Source organism: Sinocyclocheilus grahami, unplaced genomic scaffold (assembly GCF_001515645.1).
Source record: "Sinocyclocheilus grahami isolate Dianchi unplaced genomic scaffold, SAMN03320097.WGS_v1.1 scaffold170.1, whole genome shotgun sequence".
In the NCBI taxonomy this organism is placed as follows: Eukaryota; Metazoa; Chordata; class Actinopteri; order Cypriniformes; family Cyprinidae; genus Sinocyclocheilus; species Sinocyclocheilus grahami.
The window spans coordinates 380256-398894 of NW_015505349.1; the positions used below are offsets into that span (position 1 = coordinate 380256).

Below are 18639 nucleotides of genomic sequence, written 5' to 3' on the forward strand. Positions count from 1 at the left end.
TTGTTTGGGGATATGAAGCTAATAACACAAATGCAATACTTTAAAATAAATACATAAATTCATGAAATATGAACTTCAGTATGTATTATCTTAAAGTCAGCATGAAATGAAAATTCTGTCTACTTTTCAAAGACGTTATTGATCGTATTGTAAATGATTAATCTTTGTATATTTTACATTTTTAAATGTTCAATTTTTGACTTTTTTTTTTTGACCTTGTAATGTTTCATCAAAATGCCACAGCTGGATTTTCCAGTGAAAACATAAGACTTTTTCCTGCTGATGTATGCAGGACTTCTCCAATCATTTAGTCCGCTTAAGCCCCGCCCCTGCAAGCTCATGTTCATCTTCCTCCATTGTTTAAATGCAACGCCCAACAACTGATGCAAAGAATCAAAACTCACACAATAATCTGAACAGGATTGTTATCATTTAACTAAAACACATTTTTGTTGATTGAAATAAGGCTAAAATCGAAAAAATATATACATATTAGATGGAAAAACCTAAACTATATGAAAAAAAAAGATTACCAAAATAAATTGAAGCATTTTACTAACTGGAAATATATAAAAACTAAAACTAAAATAAACCTCACTGGAAACAATAATAAAATAATAATGAATATGTCAAAACACAACAAGATTACTAAAAATGTAATTAAAATAAAAATAAAAACTGAAAATATAAAAACAAAAGCTAATTCAAAATATTTATGAAAACAATAATAGCATATAAAAAATAATACTGAATCTGACAGGTAATGAATCGCTTTATTGAAATCAATTGATATGTTGATAAAATATAACTATAATACAAATTCATAACTACGTATACAAAGACTAAAAGCCACTTCTTCCCCATTGTTTCCAAAGGTATTTTTAAGGCATTGTGTGAAATAACAATAAATGTGCATGTTGCGGCTTGTGTCCTTGTTAGGTGCATGTGACTCTACACAGAAAAAAGTGAAAAAAGAAGAATGAGATTATGACATAATACATTCATATAGACAAAAGAAATCCAATACATTTGTACATATAAATACAGCATATAATACACATAAATCATGCTTTATGCTTTAAAATCCATATTAATTGTAATGTAAAGTAATAACATTGCATTAAGAATGCATGTGCTTTGTTGGGAGAAAGGGGGAAAAAATCCCTTGTAAAAACACGTCACAGTACATTTGCCATTTTGGTCACTAAATAATAAACTGCTGTATCCTTGCTTCCCCTGAGCTGCTACAGATCTCATTTCTATTTAAATGAACATGAGATATCTGTGACAGCAGAATGAAAACAGATTTGGAAGACAGAAAGCTTCTCGCCTAAAGTGCTGAGCTAAACCGGTAACAGAAAGTGCGTTTGTGTTTCATGCTCTGCGGGCTTTGTGCATGTGACCACAGTTCCCTGTAATCCGTGAAGGCGCTTGGTCAAACAAGAAGGCTGAGTGTAAGGCTCTGATGTTACTCCAACAAGCACAACAAAGAGCCGTAAAGTCAGAGCTTTCACTCCAGCCTTGTGCATTCAAAATGAGTTAAATGTGCAGCAGCAGATGCAGGATCATAGCAGCTTTTACCCCTCATTGTTCTCCCAGGTTTGGGGGCTGGTGTTTTCCTCCCTGTGAGAAGGCGTATGTGCACTTGCCCTGTTCTGGGACACTGATTCTGAACGCCCGTGTTTGTCCTGACCTCTGCAGCACAGCTGAGCCACCAGTCGTGATCGAATTGAGGGAGTCAACAACACAAACATGATGCAGTTCGCAGCTCCTTGAAAGGTGTTTCCAATTCCCTATTAAAAAACGAATTTAGAATCATTGGGTTGCTGAATATAATAAAGGCCATTACAGATAAATGACTTTGAAGTATACAAATAAACTGCATGAATGGGACTTCAGGTGAAAGTAAATTAAGTTAATTTCGGGCTAACTAAGTGGAACCGGATGACTTACATGCAAGGTGACCAGCACTGGGTTGTGTCCTGCAGGGGAGTCGGTCAGCAGGAGCAGAAAGCGGATGGTGCTCCACATGCGGAGCATGATGAAGATGATGGGGATGATGGTGAGCTTCCTGTCTGCCATGGAAGATGGCGAATGAGAGACAGGGCTGCTGGTCAGGATGGGACGGTACTCAGACAGGGCTGCATGCTTAAATACATCACAGAGAAAAATGGCATAAAAAAGAGTTCAGCATTCTTTAGTCTTACAGAAAAAGCTTACCTAAAAAGGTGTGTGGTCTATAAGATTTTTAAATGAATAAAATGAATGCTTTTATTCAGCAAGAATTAATCCAGAATTAACAAATGGTCATTAAATTGGTCAAAGGTGCCAGTAAAGACAAATGTTACATTTTTTTTTAAATGCTGTTTTTTTTTTTTTTGCTTTCTATCAGGCTTCAAACTACTCTTTTCAACATATATAATAATTCATTACATTTATATAGCGCTTTTCTAGGCACTCAAAGCACTTTACATTGTCAGGGGGGTATCTCCTCATCCACCACCAGTGTGCAGCATCCACCTGGATGATGCGACGGCAGCCATAGTGTGCCAGAACGCCCACCACACACCAGCTTATTGGTGGAGAGGAGACAGAGTGATGAAGCCAATCAATAGATATGAGGATTGTTAGGAGGCCATGATGATCAGAGGCCAATGGGCAAATTTGGCCAGGATGCCGAGGTCACACCTCTACTCTTTTCAAAAGACATCCTGGAATTATACTAAGAAATGTTTCTTGAGCACCAAATCAGCATATTAGAGTGATATCGGAAGGATCATGTGACAATAAGGACTGGAGTAATAACTGCTGAAAATTCAGATTTACCATCATAGGAATAAATTACACTTTAAAATATATTCAAATAGAAACCATTTTTATTTTAATAATATTTCATGATATTACTGTTTTTACTGTAAATTCAGCCTTGGTGGGCATAAGAGAATGAGGCATAGTGTCAATGATGATTTCTTTTTTTTGGCTGGCTTTTGTTTGCAAGGAAACAGCATTTTGTTAGATTTATAACAGGGTTTGTCAGAATGAATCTAAAATATCTGGAGAGGCTGAGGAGAGAAATCAGGGTATCTTCAATATTAAAACAAAAATTGATTGGACGGAAGATACCCTGATTGAGAGAAGCCTTACTTTGCATGATGATTTAGAAAAATAATACAAAATCTAATGGATCTGCACAAAAAAAAAATTCAATCTTAAGATAATATTGATAAAGATTTATGGTGAAGTTAGTTACTTAGGGAGAGTATATTCCATTTTCATTTTATATAGAACAACAACTTTTATGTCACACCATATGACAATTTTAGGCACGAATGCAACAAATTGGTAAATAAATCCAATTTCCAATACAAAATCTAAAAGACCACATATATTTTTGGAAATTTAAGAGTCAGTACAACACAACTCAATATTTTTTTATGCCTAATATTTGAAGTAAAAAAAAAAAAAGTCAACCACCCATAATCAAACACCCCCATCACTATAGCATGTTGTTTGCAGAATGTGTTACTATGACAAGAATGTGGGCCAGTCTTTAATATTATTAAATAATATAAAATTTTCTCAGCAATGCACTTAAGTGGATTCCCATCCCTTTTTACCAGTGAATTTCCATAATTTATCCAATTGATTTTTAAATGTCTTATATATATATATATATATATATATTAATATTTTATAGGTCAGCATAACTAGTAAAATTTACTGATGACCAAAACTTCCATGACCTTTAAGATTTTATTAATATTCATGACATTTCCAGGCCTAGAAATCACTATCTTATGATATTTCCCTTATACATTAGCACTGGACATTATTCCAGAAATTACTCGCCCGTTGCACACATTATGAGTTTATGAAAATGTCATGCAAACCTCTGCTAAGCTGTAATGTTAAACTGTCTGTGATGAGCCGCAGTGAACTTACTGCTCTGTGAATGTGTATCTTTACAAGCATGTACAGGACTGGCAGTGTGACATAGGCAATGAATTCCCAGATCTTTGCAGTGAGCAGCATCCACAGCACATGGTCTTCGGCCTGGATGTTCACCCAGCACCAGCCAACAGACACTTCAGAGGCATCATAGCCGATCTTGTGCAGGGACAGGGCTGCCACAGTGATGGCGAAAGGAACGCCCCAGCTGACACAAACCATAAATCACAAGATCAGACAGCAAACAGACATCCACAGGCTGCACAAGAGAGTTCATGAAAACCAAACCTCTCCCTTATTACGCAGAATCCTTCTTAAATTCTCTATAAATTAATGAATACTGACTGTCTAAAACCCTTTTTCTTTGTGTAGCTGAAAGGGCGTGATTCAAAAGGCAAAATATCATAAAAGGAATACAAATAATCTCCTTTCCTTTCCTAAAGCGCCATATCAGAATGGAAGGCCTTATGTAAAATAATTGCATAAATTTTATTTTTTTATGTAAAGGAGAAACTATTTGAACTACACGTAAACTAATTTAATAAATACTATACATTAATAAATATAATAATGAACATTAAATTGAAAGATAATGTTAAGAAAATAGTTTCATTGACACTATAAACAAACATTGAGCGTTTTAAATGGGTACTATTAAAGTGAACGGTGACTCAGTCGTTCTTACAACATCTGCTTTTGTTTCCCACAGAAGAAAAAGTCATACAGGCTTGGGACACCACAATGGTCAGTAAGTTACATTTTTAGAAAAGCTCGAGTGAATATTTCTGGGGTGAAGTGTTCCTTTAAGAATTTCCTGGGAGTGAAGAAATGTAGAGATCGTAGAGTTTACCTGATAAGATGAAAATACAGCACCAAGTTGTTGGCCTGTCTCTGGCTGGACTTAACAATATAAACGTATAGGTAGATGGCAATAGCCACAGTCCAGAAGAATGAGCTGGTGTTGGCGAATGTGGAAATTGCTCCTTGCGCAATACAATCCCCAGAATCAGAGTCAAAACTCCTCAAAACTCCATAAAAGTAGGAGAGTGCAGACAGAAGGTCAGTGACAGACAGATACACGAGCAGTTTTCTCGGTGTGGTTCTCAGATCGGGCCATCTCGCAAATGTGCATATGATTAAAAGTGACCCAAAAAACGAAAGTACACATGATGACAGGATAACAACCCGTTCGTAAACATACACCTCGGTGCGGTTCGTCTCGGCCATAGTTTCCCCTTGTACGACTTTAAAATCTACCAGCGCCTCGTTTGTTTGTTTGTTCGGTGTTTGGTAAAGTCTTATTTGAAGTATCGAATCCACTTGTAACCCGAAGAGATTTCCAGTCCTCTCTTCCCTTGACGAAGCATTACCATGAACCCCGCGACGGGCTTTAAGATCCAGCGGCGCGAGAAGCTTCACAAGCCAGTCCAACAGCTTCTTCACAACCGCTGAGGCAGTGAAACAATGTCATCACAACAAATCAAAACATGTTGAATTTTGTGTCTATTTTTTAGTTTTTACTATACTTGATTGACTTTATAAAACAAGACTAAACGTACCTCAGCCTTGAAATCTAAGCTGACGAACTCACGAACTTTGTGTTTGCGTTTATCAGTTTGATAAGGTTGTCACTTTTTTGATGACTGATTCACCAAGTGATTCGAATCGTTTGAATCCATCACTAAAAGATTCGTTCACTGATTCATATAGACACTCTTTCTGTTGGTTTCAACGTCACGCAAGCAGGTGGTGACATGGAGCCATTCACTCAGTCGATTCGTTAAAAACACCGAATCACTCGACACAAGTCTTATTGTGCTTTATTAGAAGAGACTACAGAGAGAACGTTTAACATGTTTCTTCACAGACGACAGTAAATCACATCAACTGTTTTTGTTCTTTAATCACGAAACATTTGATTCACTTAAAAGATTGATTCTGAAACAACGATCCGTTCACGAACGAAACACCAAAGTTCTGACTGTAGATACAGATTCCAAACATTCTTTCTTCAGAACATTATTCCTTGTCAACAAAATGTCAGTCACCCGGAAATATTATTAAATGCAACTGCATTCCAACATTCTAAATGGAACTGTGTTGAGGAGTTATGCAAAATTATGTGTGCAAGCAATGCGTAATTGTAAATGTGCCCGCAATTATTGACAATTAAATACATGCAATCACTATAATACGCCATTAGATGGCGCAATGTGAACTTATAAAGCTTCAAGATCTCTTTTCTTTAACCTCTTTATATCATTCATCTTATGATCTATCTTACTTAAAGTTTTTGGAGAGGGATGGTGTTTTTGTCACACACACACACACACACACACACACACACACACACACACACAAAGTAACCTATATTTCAGCATCCAGTGTGATGACGGTCTATTATTTAGGCTAGGATTAATTTGAGGTAAATGCATCTCCATTTATCACAATGTCACCAGTAGAGCAATAATGTTTTCTAAGAATACTGTTTCCCGTAGAACTGCAGCATTCTGTCCCAATGTGGTGCATCGTTTTATTTCAGGCAGAGAAGAAGAAAGTGGAGAAGAGAAAAGAAAAATCAATGCTTTGCTTGGTCCTCCATTAAAGGCAACCCTAAATTTTCTTCCCCTCAGTTCTGTGAGCTGTGCATTCAGAGTGTTATTTAGAGGAATTTCAGTGTCTCTTATTCTCATTACTCAGTTTGCAAAAAGTGCAAAGGGGTCTTTTTTGCCCTCAAAAATACCTTTAGGCTTGACAGACATCACCAGCATGAATTTGACATCAGCACTCTGTATTCTTCTGCCATGCATCCATAATTAATTAAATTAATTACCAAATTCTGCCAGTAAGGTGTGAAGATGCAGCCTAAAGGTTGTTCAAATTGAGCATAAATGATGAAGCCTTCAGCAGAGGGAATCGTTATATTTTAAATGTGTTGAATAATGTTTAAATACATATTATTATGTTGTGTAATATATTTTATTGTGTTATATGTTGTGTAATTCAATGTAAATTATATTTGAGAAGGACTAAGTAAAAACATCTATTTTGCATACTGATATGTTCAAGTTCAATTTGGATCTTTTATCACAGATAATACATGTAAATTAAACTCCGGAGCCACTGACATAATACAATCCAGACTTTAGAGATAAACTAGAATAAAATGCAAAATGCTGTCTGCCTTTGTCTGGGTAAATCATACAACTGAAATAACAAGAGACGATCGTTGGGAGTTTGCCCCATGCATTTCTCATGCATTTTGTGCATACAAAAACGTAATTGACATTGTTAAGATTCAATCCAGCAAGTGACTAAACTGACAAATATCTGAAGTTATTCATACAGTTAATTTGCTATAATTGCTCTTTAAAAATATATAAGGTGTTCAACATACCTTTGCGATCATAAGTTTGTGAAGGCTACACTCCACTGCACAGCATTATAATCACATTTTTAGCATATGATTTAAAATGAAGTGCTTTAATACATTGTAAAAGACCTTACTAAATTGATTTCCAGCTGTCCGGACAAGTTCAAACTTATTGCCACACTGATGTTATTACATCAAAACCTCAAGTGAGTAACAGGTATTTCATTCACTTGAACAAACTACCCTTTTGATGATTAACAACCGAAACCCCAACACTAATGAAATTACCTGAAAACGAAACTCAACTAAAACCCGCTTTAAAGACTAAACATACACCAAAAATAGAGAAATAAAACATGACAATAATGACAACATTTGAAAAACTCTTATTTTGTTTTTACTGTTATTTGGAAAAAAAAGACATTCATATAGAACTATTAAAATACAGTCTACTAAAAACTTTTTCAAATAAATATTAATTTATACAAATATTACAAAACATTGTTTTAAAATGTTATTAAACACACACACACTCTCTCTCTCTCTCTCTCTCTCTCTCTCTCTCTATATATATATGTATTTTGTTTCCCCATATATATTCCATTTCCTATATACTTTTTTCTACATATTTTTTTCAAACCAGAATGAAAAGTATTTTTGGTTTATAATTAGGATTAATGTTTTGGTCCATTAGCAAATGTATAAATAAACACATCATAACACAATATGAATATGTCAAAGGACTGTTGGCTAAGTAGGCCAAATATAATCAGGCCACACCATGTCATGGCAATACTGAAACTGCGAAATCTAGTCAGCTGATTTCCACAATAACACTTGACTGAATCACTCCTGATCTCAAGGAAGAGAAAGAAAGAAAATGAATGAATTGATCTAAACTATGACTACAATGTCACGGAAAATATGAGCAAACATACTGTAAGCATGAATCAGTCTTTCACTTGAAAATCTCAAGTCGCTGTGAGTTTTTAAACAGCGGTGCCAATAAACAAAAGCTGACACTCACAATTAGAAGAAGAATGAATGGGAAGAGAAGCTTGATAATGAGTACAGACTGAGGTTTCTCTTTTCTCGTCTCTCTCCAGCTTCTGAGCGCGGGTGGGCAGCTGAGTGCGTGAGCGGGGTCGGATGAATGGGCCTCCCAAGGTGACGAGTTTCTGCGGCAGTATACTTGCTGATTGCTTCGTTCTCACTCCACACAACAACCAGCTAAGACACTGCCAAAGAACCACTCACAGCAGTGGCCCTCATCCCTCACTCGCTCTCTTCCCTTCCATCACTTCAGCATCTCTCACTATCAGCTGTCGGTGACTATAAAGGCTCCTCGTGTATGAGTCTCCTGTCTCCTGCGGGTGAGCTCTGGACACTTTAATACTCTGCTCATGGAATGTCCAGTACTTGTATGACAGCCAGGGACAGAGGTAGATTTCCCCTTAAAGAATAAGCCTTTGTTCTGCTTTCGCTTTCCAAGAGATGATGGTAGATGAGAGGTCTCCTGAAAACACAGAAAAAATCTCATACTTCCAGTTTATTACGCCTCACCACTGCTGCAAGTGAAAACAGAACTGTGTGACGTAACACAGGGAATGACAGCCTTCACGCTTCAGAAAATGTTCTCAAGTCAGTATGTTTGTTTGTTTCTTTTTTTAGGTAAAAATATACAATTTACAATATATAAAATATATATTTGTTTCCCATAATAATAAATAAAACAAATACCTAAATAAAATTATATATATAATTATATAATAATAATAAATAATGAAATAGAATAAGTAAAACAATAAAGCATAAAAACCAAAACTACTGTACTGTTACATTTAATCAATTGAATGTGTCCTTACTGAATAAAAGTATTATTTTTATTCAGAAAAAAAGTACTGAACCCAAACTTTGAAAAGGTAGTATATATATATATATGTATATATATATAAACAAGATATCTTAAGATAATCAAGATACCCCTCTGGCATTTTTTAAGCATGAATCTCACTCAATTTATGGAGGTTCAGGCTTCAAACACACACACACACACACACACACACAAATACCTGTTTAAATTTGAGAATGTCTAAAATTTATTTTTATATTTATTTTATATTTTTACTGTAAATAAAGACAAAATTACTGATTAAGAAAACTATTTTTTGCAGTGCAACTGATAAAGTACAAAGGGACAATGATGACTGTATAACTGAGGGTAGAAAGTACCAAAAATCACAGTTCCCATATGATGTAATTTCATCATAACTGCGTGACACACTAATGCATCGACTTCCAGGGTAGCCTTCAACAATAACCTATGACAGAACACTTACCCACAACACTTACCTTTAATAATCACAAGATGAAAACAAACCCTGAGAATACACTGACGAAGATCTCTGTACACTTTACGACAGTAACGCTAGCTTGCTAAGGCTCTCCCTCCAACGTAAACAAGCCTCTAAAGCTTACATCTGAAAAAGAAAGACTCAACTCTTACAAAAAAAAAGAAAAAAGAGAGAGAGTTTGAGAGGCCGCCACACCTCGGGGAGGGGAGAGCACACCTTCCTTTATTACTTAAATGAACTATGCTCACCCTCTACACCGCAAATAGAGCGTTGACTCACTTATTCTCAAATAAACGCTGAATCTAGGTTCAAAGGGATCAGCCTATATTTGCCTGTAAGAAACTGTGAAAATGGATGTGTGTGAAAGAGCACAAACGTTAGCGTGTGTGTGTGTGTGTGTGTCATATGTTGTACAGAGTGAGATGACGGTGGGTGGGTGGGGGGTTGGTCAGCCCGGTCCCTGATTTGTTGTTCACCTACACAAGCAGTGTGAAGGCCCTATCTGTTGGTATTCCCCACAGTGCAGCTATTTTGGGCAGGCAGCCTCTCTCCTAAGGGCTCTGCCAGAGAAGAAGGGCCTCTGCTTACTTAGCAAGAAGGCTTAGAAGAGAGTGGGAGAGAGTTAACATGTGCGTGGGAGAGCGGAAGAGTGAGGAAGAAAAAGTGGAGGCACAATTAAAGATAAATAAAAAGTGAAAGAGAGAAAGAAAGTGCTGAAAAACAGTTGTGTACGGCTGCCGGTGACAGTAAAATCAGATCAGGGTCTTCAAATGCGGTAGAGCATTAGCTGCATGCCACACCAGGCTTAGTCACTGTCATCAGACGCACAAAATCCCATACTGAAGCAATAAGGGGTACTGTGACCAAGCTATTTTTTCCTGCAGTGCTGTTTGGTTATGTTATATATAGTTATGGCATGTAATAAAAGTCCACATGCAGCGCCGGCCAGCCGCACACATGCGTGTTAGCTCTTGAAATGAGCATTTGCCTATGAAAACAGCTTGAGGTCAAGAGAGGGCTAAGTAGTGCATGAGATATTATCTTCGTTCCTTGCTCTTCAGTTTGAGCGAGAGGCACCAGTGAAGCCTTTTTACAGTAACTGCTGATACAATATTCCGTTGCGTCCTCTGCGTTATCGGAGTCTGAGCAAACACACCTGTAATTATGAGACTATTTCAGTAACAACCCTGCGCTGACTGCTTCAGTACCTCACATGAATGCTGACATCACTGTGGGAAGGGGGAGGGGGACAGAAACAGGGTGAGGCTTTCCTAGAAGAAACTTCAAGCAGCTTCCTTTTCTTTTACATTTCACCCAAATTGTTAACAAACCATAAAATGAATAGTGATATGGGGGGATTTCTTCGACTGGTTTGGAAAGTTTTTCACTGAATGTGTATAGAACTAAAAGCCCCCCCCAAAAAGTTTTTATATAGCAATATTTTATAAACCATATTAATTTATTTATATATTAAAATAAATGTTAAAAAATTGTATATTAAAATTATGTATCTAAAAACTGATATAAATGTAATATATATATATATACGTATATATATATATATACATATATATTGTCATTTCATTTTAATATTTTAATTCAATATAAATATACATTTATAATGTGTAATTCTATATACATTATAAATGTGTTTGTTTTTTAATGTACTGTTTTTATTGCTTTTTGTTTTGAAAACAAATTTTTAAGAATGCATTTTATAAATTTTTTTAGATTGAGGCTTAAAAAAGATATAGATCGATTTAACAATATACACTTATATATAAAATATATATCATTATTTTATGCCTTATGCAAAATATTTTTAAATAAACGAAAAATACATAAAGCAATATGTAACAAGCCTTATGTAAATATCTTCTGCAGGTTTGTTTCTCAAGTAAATGTAATTTTGAGGATTTTATTTGAAAGATTTTTAAATAATTGTACAAAAACATAAAACAGAAATACAGATCAACTCTTTTTTTTGTTTGTTTGTTTTTTTTGTAAAGTCTATAATCTCAGACTGTACATCATAATTTCTGTTTGTCTGAGACTTGAGACAACCTGTCAGTCCTGCTTGGCTGGCTTTTTAGATACTGGATGTGTCTTATCACGTCATATGTGTGGTGTTTTGTGTGATATAACATGACAGGATGCACACTAAATGACATCTCCAACACTGGTAGATATTATCAGATTAAAGGCTTTGAATTCTGTCAGCCAAAAGTATCACTAGGCCACATCTGAAGGCTGCTTTGAGGAAATCCGATCGGCTCTTTGGACAGACAAACATAAACACGCGCACCCGTGGATGAGCACACAGCTGTCTGACAATCTTTAGAATCAGAAGAAAGCGGCATGTGTGCCACCAGAATCAGCACAGATGTAGAAAATCATTATATCACATGCAGTGCCTTGTAAAAGCATTCAGACCCCCACATGCCCACACACACACACTCATACACAAACACACTCCTCGTGATCTGGTTTCTGCTGCAGTTGCTAAATTGCAGTGTTGTGTCCCTGTGTCTGTCTCGTGAGGCCGACGGCTTGCTGAGGCCACATGATGGCAGGAATTCCTGGCTGCTTTGGGCCTGATGTAATCTCTAATACAGGCTTTCAGGAAGCAGGGGAAAAACACACGCGCATACACACACACACACACACTCACACACACACACCTGCCAGCTGGCACTGGCGTGTGCCTGTACACCTCTGACACACTTCAGAACCAAAATACACAGCTGCTGCATTAACTGACAGATCGATTTAATGTTTATGGGTCACAAAGTTTGCCTGAATTTATACAGAGAAGGCAGAACTACGTAACCTGTTTAAGTGAACTGGAAAAATCTGAATGTCTAAAAAATTGTTAAAAATTTTAATTAAATGGAGTGAAACCAGTTGTACAGGAGCAGATATCTAGGCATCTAATGGATATAGCATCTCTTAAAGGGATAGTTCACTCAAAAATGAGAATTATGTCATCATTTACTTGGTTTAATTTAAAGCATTCACAAAAAGAATGTTGGTAACCAAACTGTTTTGGTGACCATTGGTGTCTACTGTATAGAATAAAAACACTCGAGACATTTCTCAAAATATCTTCTGTTGTTTTCCAAAGAAAGTAATACACTTTTTTGAATTTTCATTTTTGGGTGAACTATCCCTTTAAACCCCCCCCCCCCCCCCTCCTCCTAAAACCTAGTCTTTTCCATTTTTTTGCAATATATGTAATAGATAAATCTCATAATGTCAAAGCAATCAGAATGCAGCTAAAGTTAGTACTGAAACTAATCTCAGAAAAATGTATGTATATCAAGAAGGCCAGTTAGACATATTGAATAACTAGGATCAGACACTCACCTTACTGCTGACACAGGGTCTCTCATCTTCTCCTGGACATCTGGATACGTTTCTGTGAAAGAAGCACTTTGATTTGACCACCGTCTGCACTGTTGGTTTCTCGCCCTCTTTCTCCCACGGTTGTGTCACACTGTCTATAGAACAGCAGTCATTTCATTCCTCTGACTTAATCATCTTAAAGGGAAAGTACTGCAGAATGTCACTGAGCAAAACTTCAAAACTTCCTTTATTCGGCTAATTAAACTATTTCTGTGCCAGCAAGTTCCCCTCTGTGATTTTAGGTAAGTAGTTGGTACTTCAGTGTTAGAAGAAATATTATAAAAATAGAATATTTGAACAATAAACAGTCACTGGAAACTTGATCAAGTTAAATAAATAAAAATCAGAACCCACTACAGGAAAATACTTTTTTGTTTTGCATTTTACCTTTAAGAGAGCTTAGTCTTTCAAACTATTTAAAATACGGAATTAATTCATTAAATTTACAATGCAAATTAATTAAGCTATTAGCTATAAATTTAAATCCATATCAAAACCTTATATTATGTCATAATGTAACCAGGACTAAAGCATAAAATTAAGAAATATTAGGGAAAAAAAACAAACAAACACAAAAACAATGTGTTTTGTCATATTCAGTTGCATTTTTGCCCTGAGCCTTGTTAAGTTCTGACACTGGTAGCAATTTTTTTTCAGAAGAAGAACGACTAAAAATAAGCAAACATTTTTATAGACATGGTGAGGACCACCACATTTCACTATCTAACAGTATTGAAAATACAAATCTTAAAAAAAAAGAACTGACTGGGAAAACTGGAAAAAGTCGTAGGGGACTCACAGGTGAAAAACATGTTTATTTACCAAAAAAAGTCTTTGCAAGGCTATATGGGGAGACAAAGTGCAAACATTGCATTCCTAAACAATATCAATTTACTCAAGGGACTGTTGATCAATGCAAGCTCTATTTGTAGATCTAGAAAGCATTAATAATTCACACAGCCCACCTTTCAGCCAGTGAAATACATTACTATCAGCACACTGATGCTTCTGGCAACAGCAGAGGTGCTTGTGAGTTAACCACTGGTTCATGGAAGTAACCACTCTGGTAGCCACCAAATAAATGTACAGACGTCAGGCAGTCCGTAAATCTAGATTGGCAAACCCTCTCACCTTTTGTCTCATGGGTCTTGTCATCAGTAGACCAATTAGCCGTGGTGAAGTCAGGGATCTTCCAGAGAGGGGATATCCAGTGCTGAGACTGTTCAATCAAAGACGAAAATAAACCTCTTTATACAGTCAGTTCATATATGTGTTTGGATAACAAAAAAGACTTGAGACACAAAGGGATCCGTGATTCTTCCACTGCTTTAGATACATTTTCTCTATTTTAAGTTCAGCAGTATTTGTTCACGAATGGAGGTTGGAGCACAAATGGTGATGAGTGCAGGGTCACTGAACAATTGATCAATAATGTCTCTGAAACTCATCTTACATTTAGACACAGAGGCTGAAATTATGTGACTCTTAAAGAAAACAATTAATGGCAAAGTTTGACTGTGACATTGATACGGTGCAGATGACTTTTATAGCAGCTTAACTGCAGCTCATGAATCAAAATAAATCTATTTTGTAACCAATTACACTGCAAAATAATTCCTTAATCTTTGTATTTTTTTTTTTAAATATTAATATTTCTCTCTCTCTTTCTCTATTATATTTATATCCATATTTTGTCTTGTTTTCCAGTAGAAATATGTAAAAATACTTCTAAACAAGATACATTTAGTTGACCCCATTGGCAAATTGTTTTTCTCATTTTAAGCATTAACTTCATTGCATTTCGTACAAATATACAGATTTTGTAGCCAGTTACGTTGCAAAAATATTTCTGAATCTTTGTATTTTTATTTTAAATATTGATTTAATATTTTATACATACATATATATATATACACACATACCTACACACCTATACATATATATATATATATATATATACACATACATAGATATTTTTGTTTTGTATATTTTTGTTTTGTTTTCCTTTAAAATATCTAAACGTAATTTAAAAAATATTTAAATATTTTCCCCCTCATTTTAAGCATAAACTTTACAACATTTTGTTAGATTAATGCTTAAAACAAAATTCAAGATATATTCTGACATATTCTATCAACACAAGACTTTTTATCTCATGCACTTTTGTTTCTCCTGTTTAAGGTTTTTTAATGAAAAAAAAAATCTAAATACTTAAGAATCAAGAAAATAATTTTATGCAGTGTAATGATGTACTGTGTAAGTGCACTGTGAATATAACCAAGCAAAAAGGCTTGTTGACTAAAAGCACTTCTATTGTTACACCAGCTACACCTGAGAAGTGACACACTTACTTGTCATTTCAGTATGTCCCAATATCCATAAATTCTACAGTGGATAGTATGCTGCTGTCCTCTTTCGGGGGTCAGTTGGATGAGAACGCAAACACAGTTACTGGTGCTGCTGACCACAAGCCTCAACTCCCTCCCGACAAGCTGGTACAAGTCAAGGCATGTTCTTGTTGCTTTGCACAGCTCCCTCTGCTTTACGGCTTCAGCAGCAAAAACTGGAGGAGGAGCAAAGAGAGAAGAGAAGACTTTAGCATCAGAGGTGACAGGACAAATCAGAGATACTTCTCGCTCAGAGGTCACTGTACTGTCTTTACAGGCAGGAGCATGTTCAGACAGTCACTGCGCAATACAACAACGCATGAATAAGTGACTCAGACGGGAAGGATGTGTTACATACAAACATGCTGAAAGAAAACAATTGTGCCAGTCAACATTTAATTAAACATTTAATTAATTCAATATTTATTAAAATTATGTATTATTTACAGTGTTAAAACGACTATATTTCATTCACAAGTACAATTATGTGTGTACACAAGCATTTCAAGTATAACATAAGCTTACACAAGAATAATATTTGCCACATTAAAATTTGAATTGTAATATTTCACTATGCTATTTTTTTTAAAATATATATTTCAGTTGAAACTAGTTCGAGAGATAAAATAAGAAAGGATGGTACAATTAATAAGTCTATTAAAACTCTAGGATTTCATTTAAAACAGCATGAGATCAGTGAAAGTCTTAACTTAATGCAGTAACTTTTAATCATGTACAGTAGAGGGGATCTGTTTTGCCAATGACATGCAGCAAGTTCAGTTTGTTCCCTGGGGGAGATTTTAAGGGACCCTGCACTTCTCCCCCTGGTGGCGAATTCTTACTGCACCAAAGTTCAAACTGAAGGTCTATACTGTTCTACTTAGAGGATTCAAGCTAATTTTTAAGCAAATAAAAAAAGTTATAAATTAAAATGTAAATATGAAAAATACTATCTATAATAATACATTTAAATTAGTAATGCATTAATTAATTTTTTAATTAATAAAACATTTTTCACAATTATAATATAAATATAAAATAATATAAAGACTGTTGATCAATGCAAGCTCTATTTGTAGATCTAGAAAGCATTAATAATTCACACAGCCCACCTTTCAGCCAGTGAAATACATTACTATCAGCACACTGATGCTTCTGGCAACAGCAGAGGTGCTTGTGAGTTAACCACTGGTTCATGGAAGTAACCACTCTGGTAGCCACCAAATAAATGTACAGACGTCAGGCAGTCCGTAAATCTAGATTGGCAAACCCTCTCACCTTTTGTCTCATGGGTCTTGTCATCAGTAGACCAATTAGCCGTGGTGAAGTCAGGGATCTTCCAGAGAGGGGATATCCAGTGCTGAGACTGTTCAATCAAAGACGAAAATAAACCTCTTTATACAGTCAGTTCATATATGTGTTTGGATAACAAAAAAGACTTGAGACACAAAGGGATCCGTGATTCTTCCACTGCTTTAGATACATTTTCTCTATTTTAAGTTCAGCAGTATTTGTTCACGAATGGAGGTTGGAGCACAAATGGTGATGAGTGCAGGGTCACTGAACAATTGATCAATAATGTCTCTGAAACTCATCTTACATTTAGACACAGAGGCTGAAATTATGTGACTCTTAAAGAAAACAATTAATGGCAAAGTTTGACTGTGACATTGATACGGTGCAGATGACTTTTATAGCAGCTTAACTGCAGCTCATGAATCAAAATAAATCTATTTTGTAACCAATTACACTGCAAAATAATTCCTTAATCTTTGTATTTTTTTTTTTAAATATTAATATTTCTCTCTCTCTTTCTCTATTATATTTATATCCATATTTTGTCTTGTTTTCCAGTAGAAATATGTAAAAATACTTCTAAACAAGATACATTTAGTTGACCCCATTGGCAAATTGTTTTTCTCATTTTAAGCATTAACTTCATTGCATTTCGTACAAATATACAGATTTTGTAGCCAGTTACGTTATATTTCTGAATCTTTGTATTTTTATTTTAAATATTGATTTAATATTTTATACATACATATATATATATATATACACACATACCTACACACCTATATATATATATATATATATATATATATATATACACATACATACATATTTTTGTTTTGTTTTCCTTTAAAATATCTAAACGTAATTTAAAAAATATTTAAATATTTTCCCCCTCATTTTAAGCATAAACTTTACAACATTTTGTTAGATTAATGCTTAAAACAAAATTCAAGATATATTCTGACATATTCTATCAACACAAGACTTTTTATCTCATGCACTTTTGTTTCTCCTGTTTAAGGTTTTTTAATGAAAAAAAAAATCTAAATACTTAAGAATCAAGAAAATAATTTTATGCAGTGTAATGATGTACTGTGTAAGTGCACTGTGAATATAACCAAGCAAAAAGGCTTGTTGACTAAAAGCACTTCTATTGTTACACCAGCTACACCTGAGAAGTGACACACTTACTTGTCATTTCAGTATGTCCCAATATCCATAAATTCTACAGTGGATAGTATGCTGCTGTCCTCTTTCGGGGGTCAGTTGGATGAGAACGCAAACACAGTTACTGGTGCTGCTGACCACAAGCCTCAACTCCCTCCTGACAAGCCGGTACAAGTCAAGGCATGTTCTTGTTGCTTTGCACAGCTCCCTCTGCTTTACGGCTTCAGCAGCAAGGGGGGTTAGGTTCGGTGGGGGGAGGTGGTGAAGTAAGCAGGCTAATCTAGCTGTTCTATCTTTTCTCTCTCTCTCTCTCATCCTGTCAGGAGGGCATATCCACACTTCGGGCTGCCAAACTCTAGACAAGAGCAATAGACTCATAACATCCCTCCATTAACTTGCTTTCTCTGTTTCTTTTTTTATCGTCCACGTGACCGTGTAGCTGCCTGTCTTTCTTGCAGCTGCTGCCACGTCTTGGCAGTACTGCAGGAACTGTGCTGCAGGACATTGCAGGGTATCCGCTCTCCCTCTCGTTTCTCTCAATCTGTAACTTTTCAGGAGGAAACGGCGATGAAGAAAAAGTAGCCATTTTGGAGGGAAAAAAACGGTAAGCCTCGAGTAAGAGGAGATGGGAGGATGGGTGTTAAGAACATCAGGTGAGTGCGGCAATACGCTTTTTGGCTGAGCAGCAGTGACCAGCCCCCCCCCACCA

General features: G+C 35.7%; 1 protein-coding gene across 2 annotated transcripts; it reads right to left on the reverse strand.

Moving 5' to 3' along the window:
- Positions 1–754: 754 nt before the first annotated feature.
- On the reverse strand, positions 755–5587 carry LOC107593368 (probable G-protein coupled receptor 157). 2 transcript variants are annotated; one of them, XM_016283056.1, is made up of 6 exons: positions 5508–5587; positions 4799–5396; positions 3943–4156; positions 1954–2148; positions 1582–1793; positions 755–951 (listed from the first exon to the last, which is right to left on the reverse strand). In XM_016283056.1, exons 2-6 carry the CDS (start codon positions 5173–5175, stop codon positions 936–938), a joined length of 1014 nt encoding a protein of 337 aa, XP_016138542.1. In that variant the 5' UTR covers positions 5176–5396; positions 5508–5587; the 3' UTR covers positions 755–935. The 2 variants fall into 2 exon arrangements, with proteins under 2 accessions (XP_016138542.1, XP_016138541.1); XM_016283055.1 differs by having other exon boundaries at positions 4799–5570.
- Positions 5588–18639: the final 13052 nt, after the last annotated feature.

What these genes read in the sequence shown, in the direction of transcription:
- LOC107593368 (XM_016283056.1), bottom strand. Translation starts at nt 5,175, where the DNA reads ATGGCCGAGACGAACCGCACCGAGGTGTATGTTTACGAACGGGTTGTT. An exon ending in AGATACACATTCACAGAGCA is followed by an intron (nt 2,149 to 3,942) that starts GTAAGTTCACTG and finishes GATGTATTTAAG; the next exon opens with CATGCAGCCCTGTCTGAGTA. An exon ending in CAGTGCTGGTCACCTTGCAT is followed by an intron (nt 1,794 to 1,953) that starts GTAAGTCATCCG and finishes GTTTTTTAATAG; the next exon opens with GGAATTGGAAACACCTTTCA.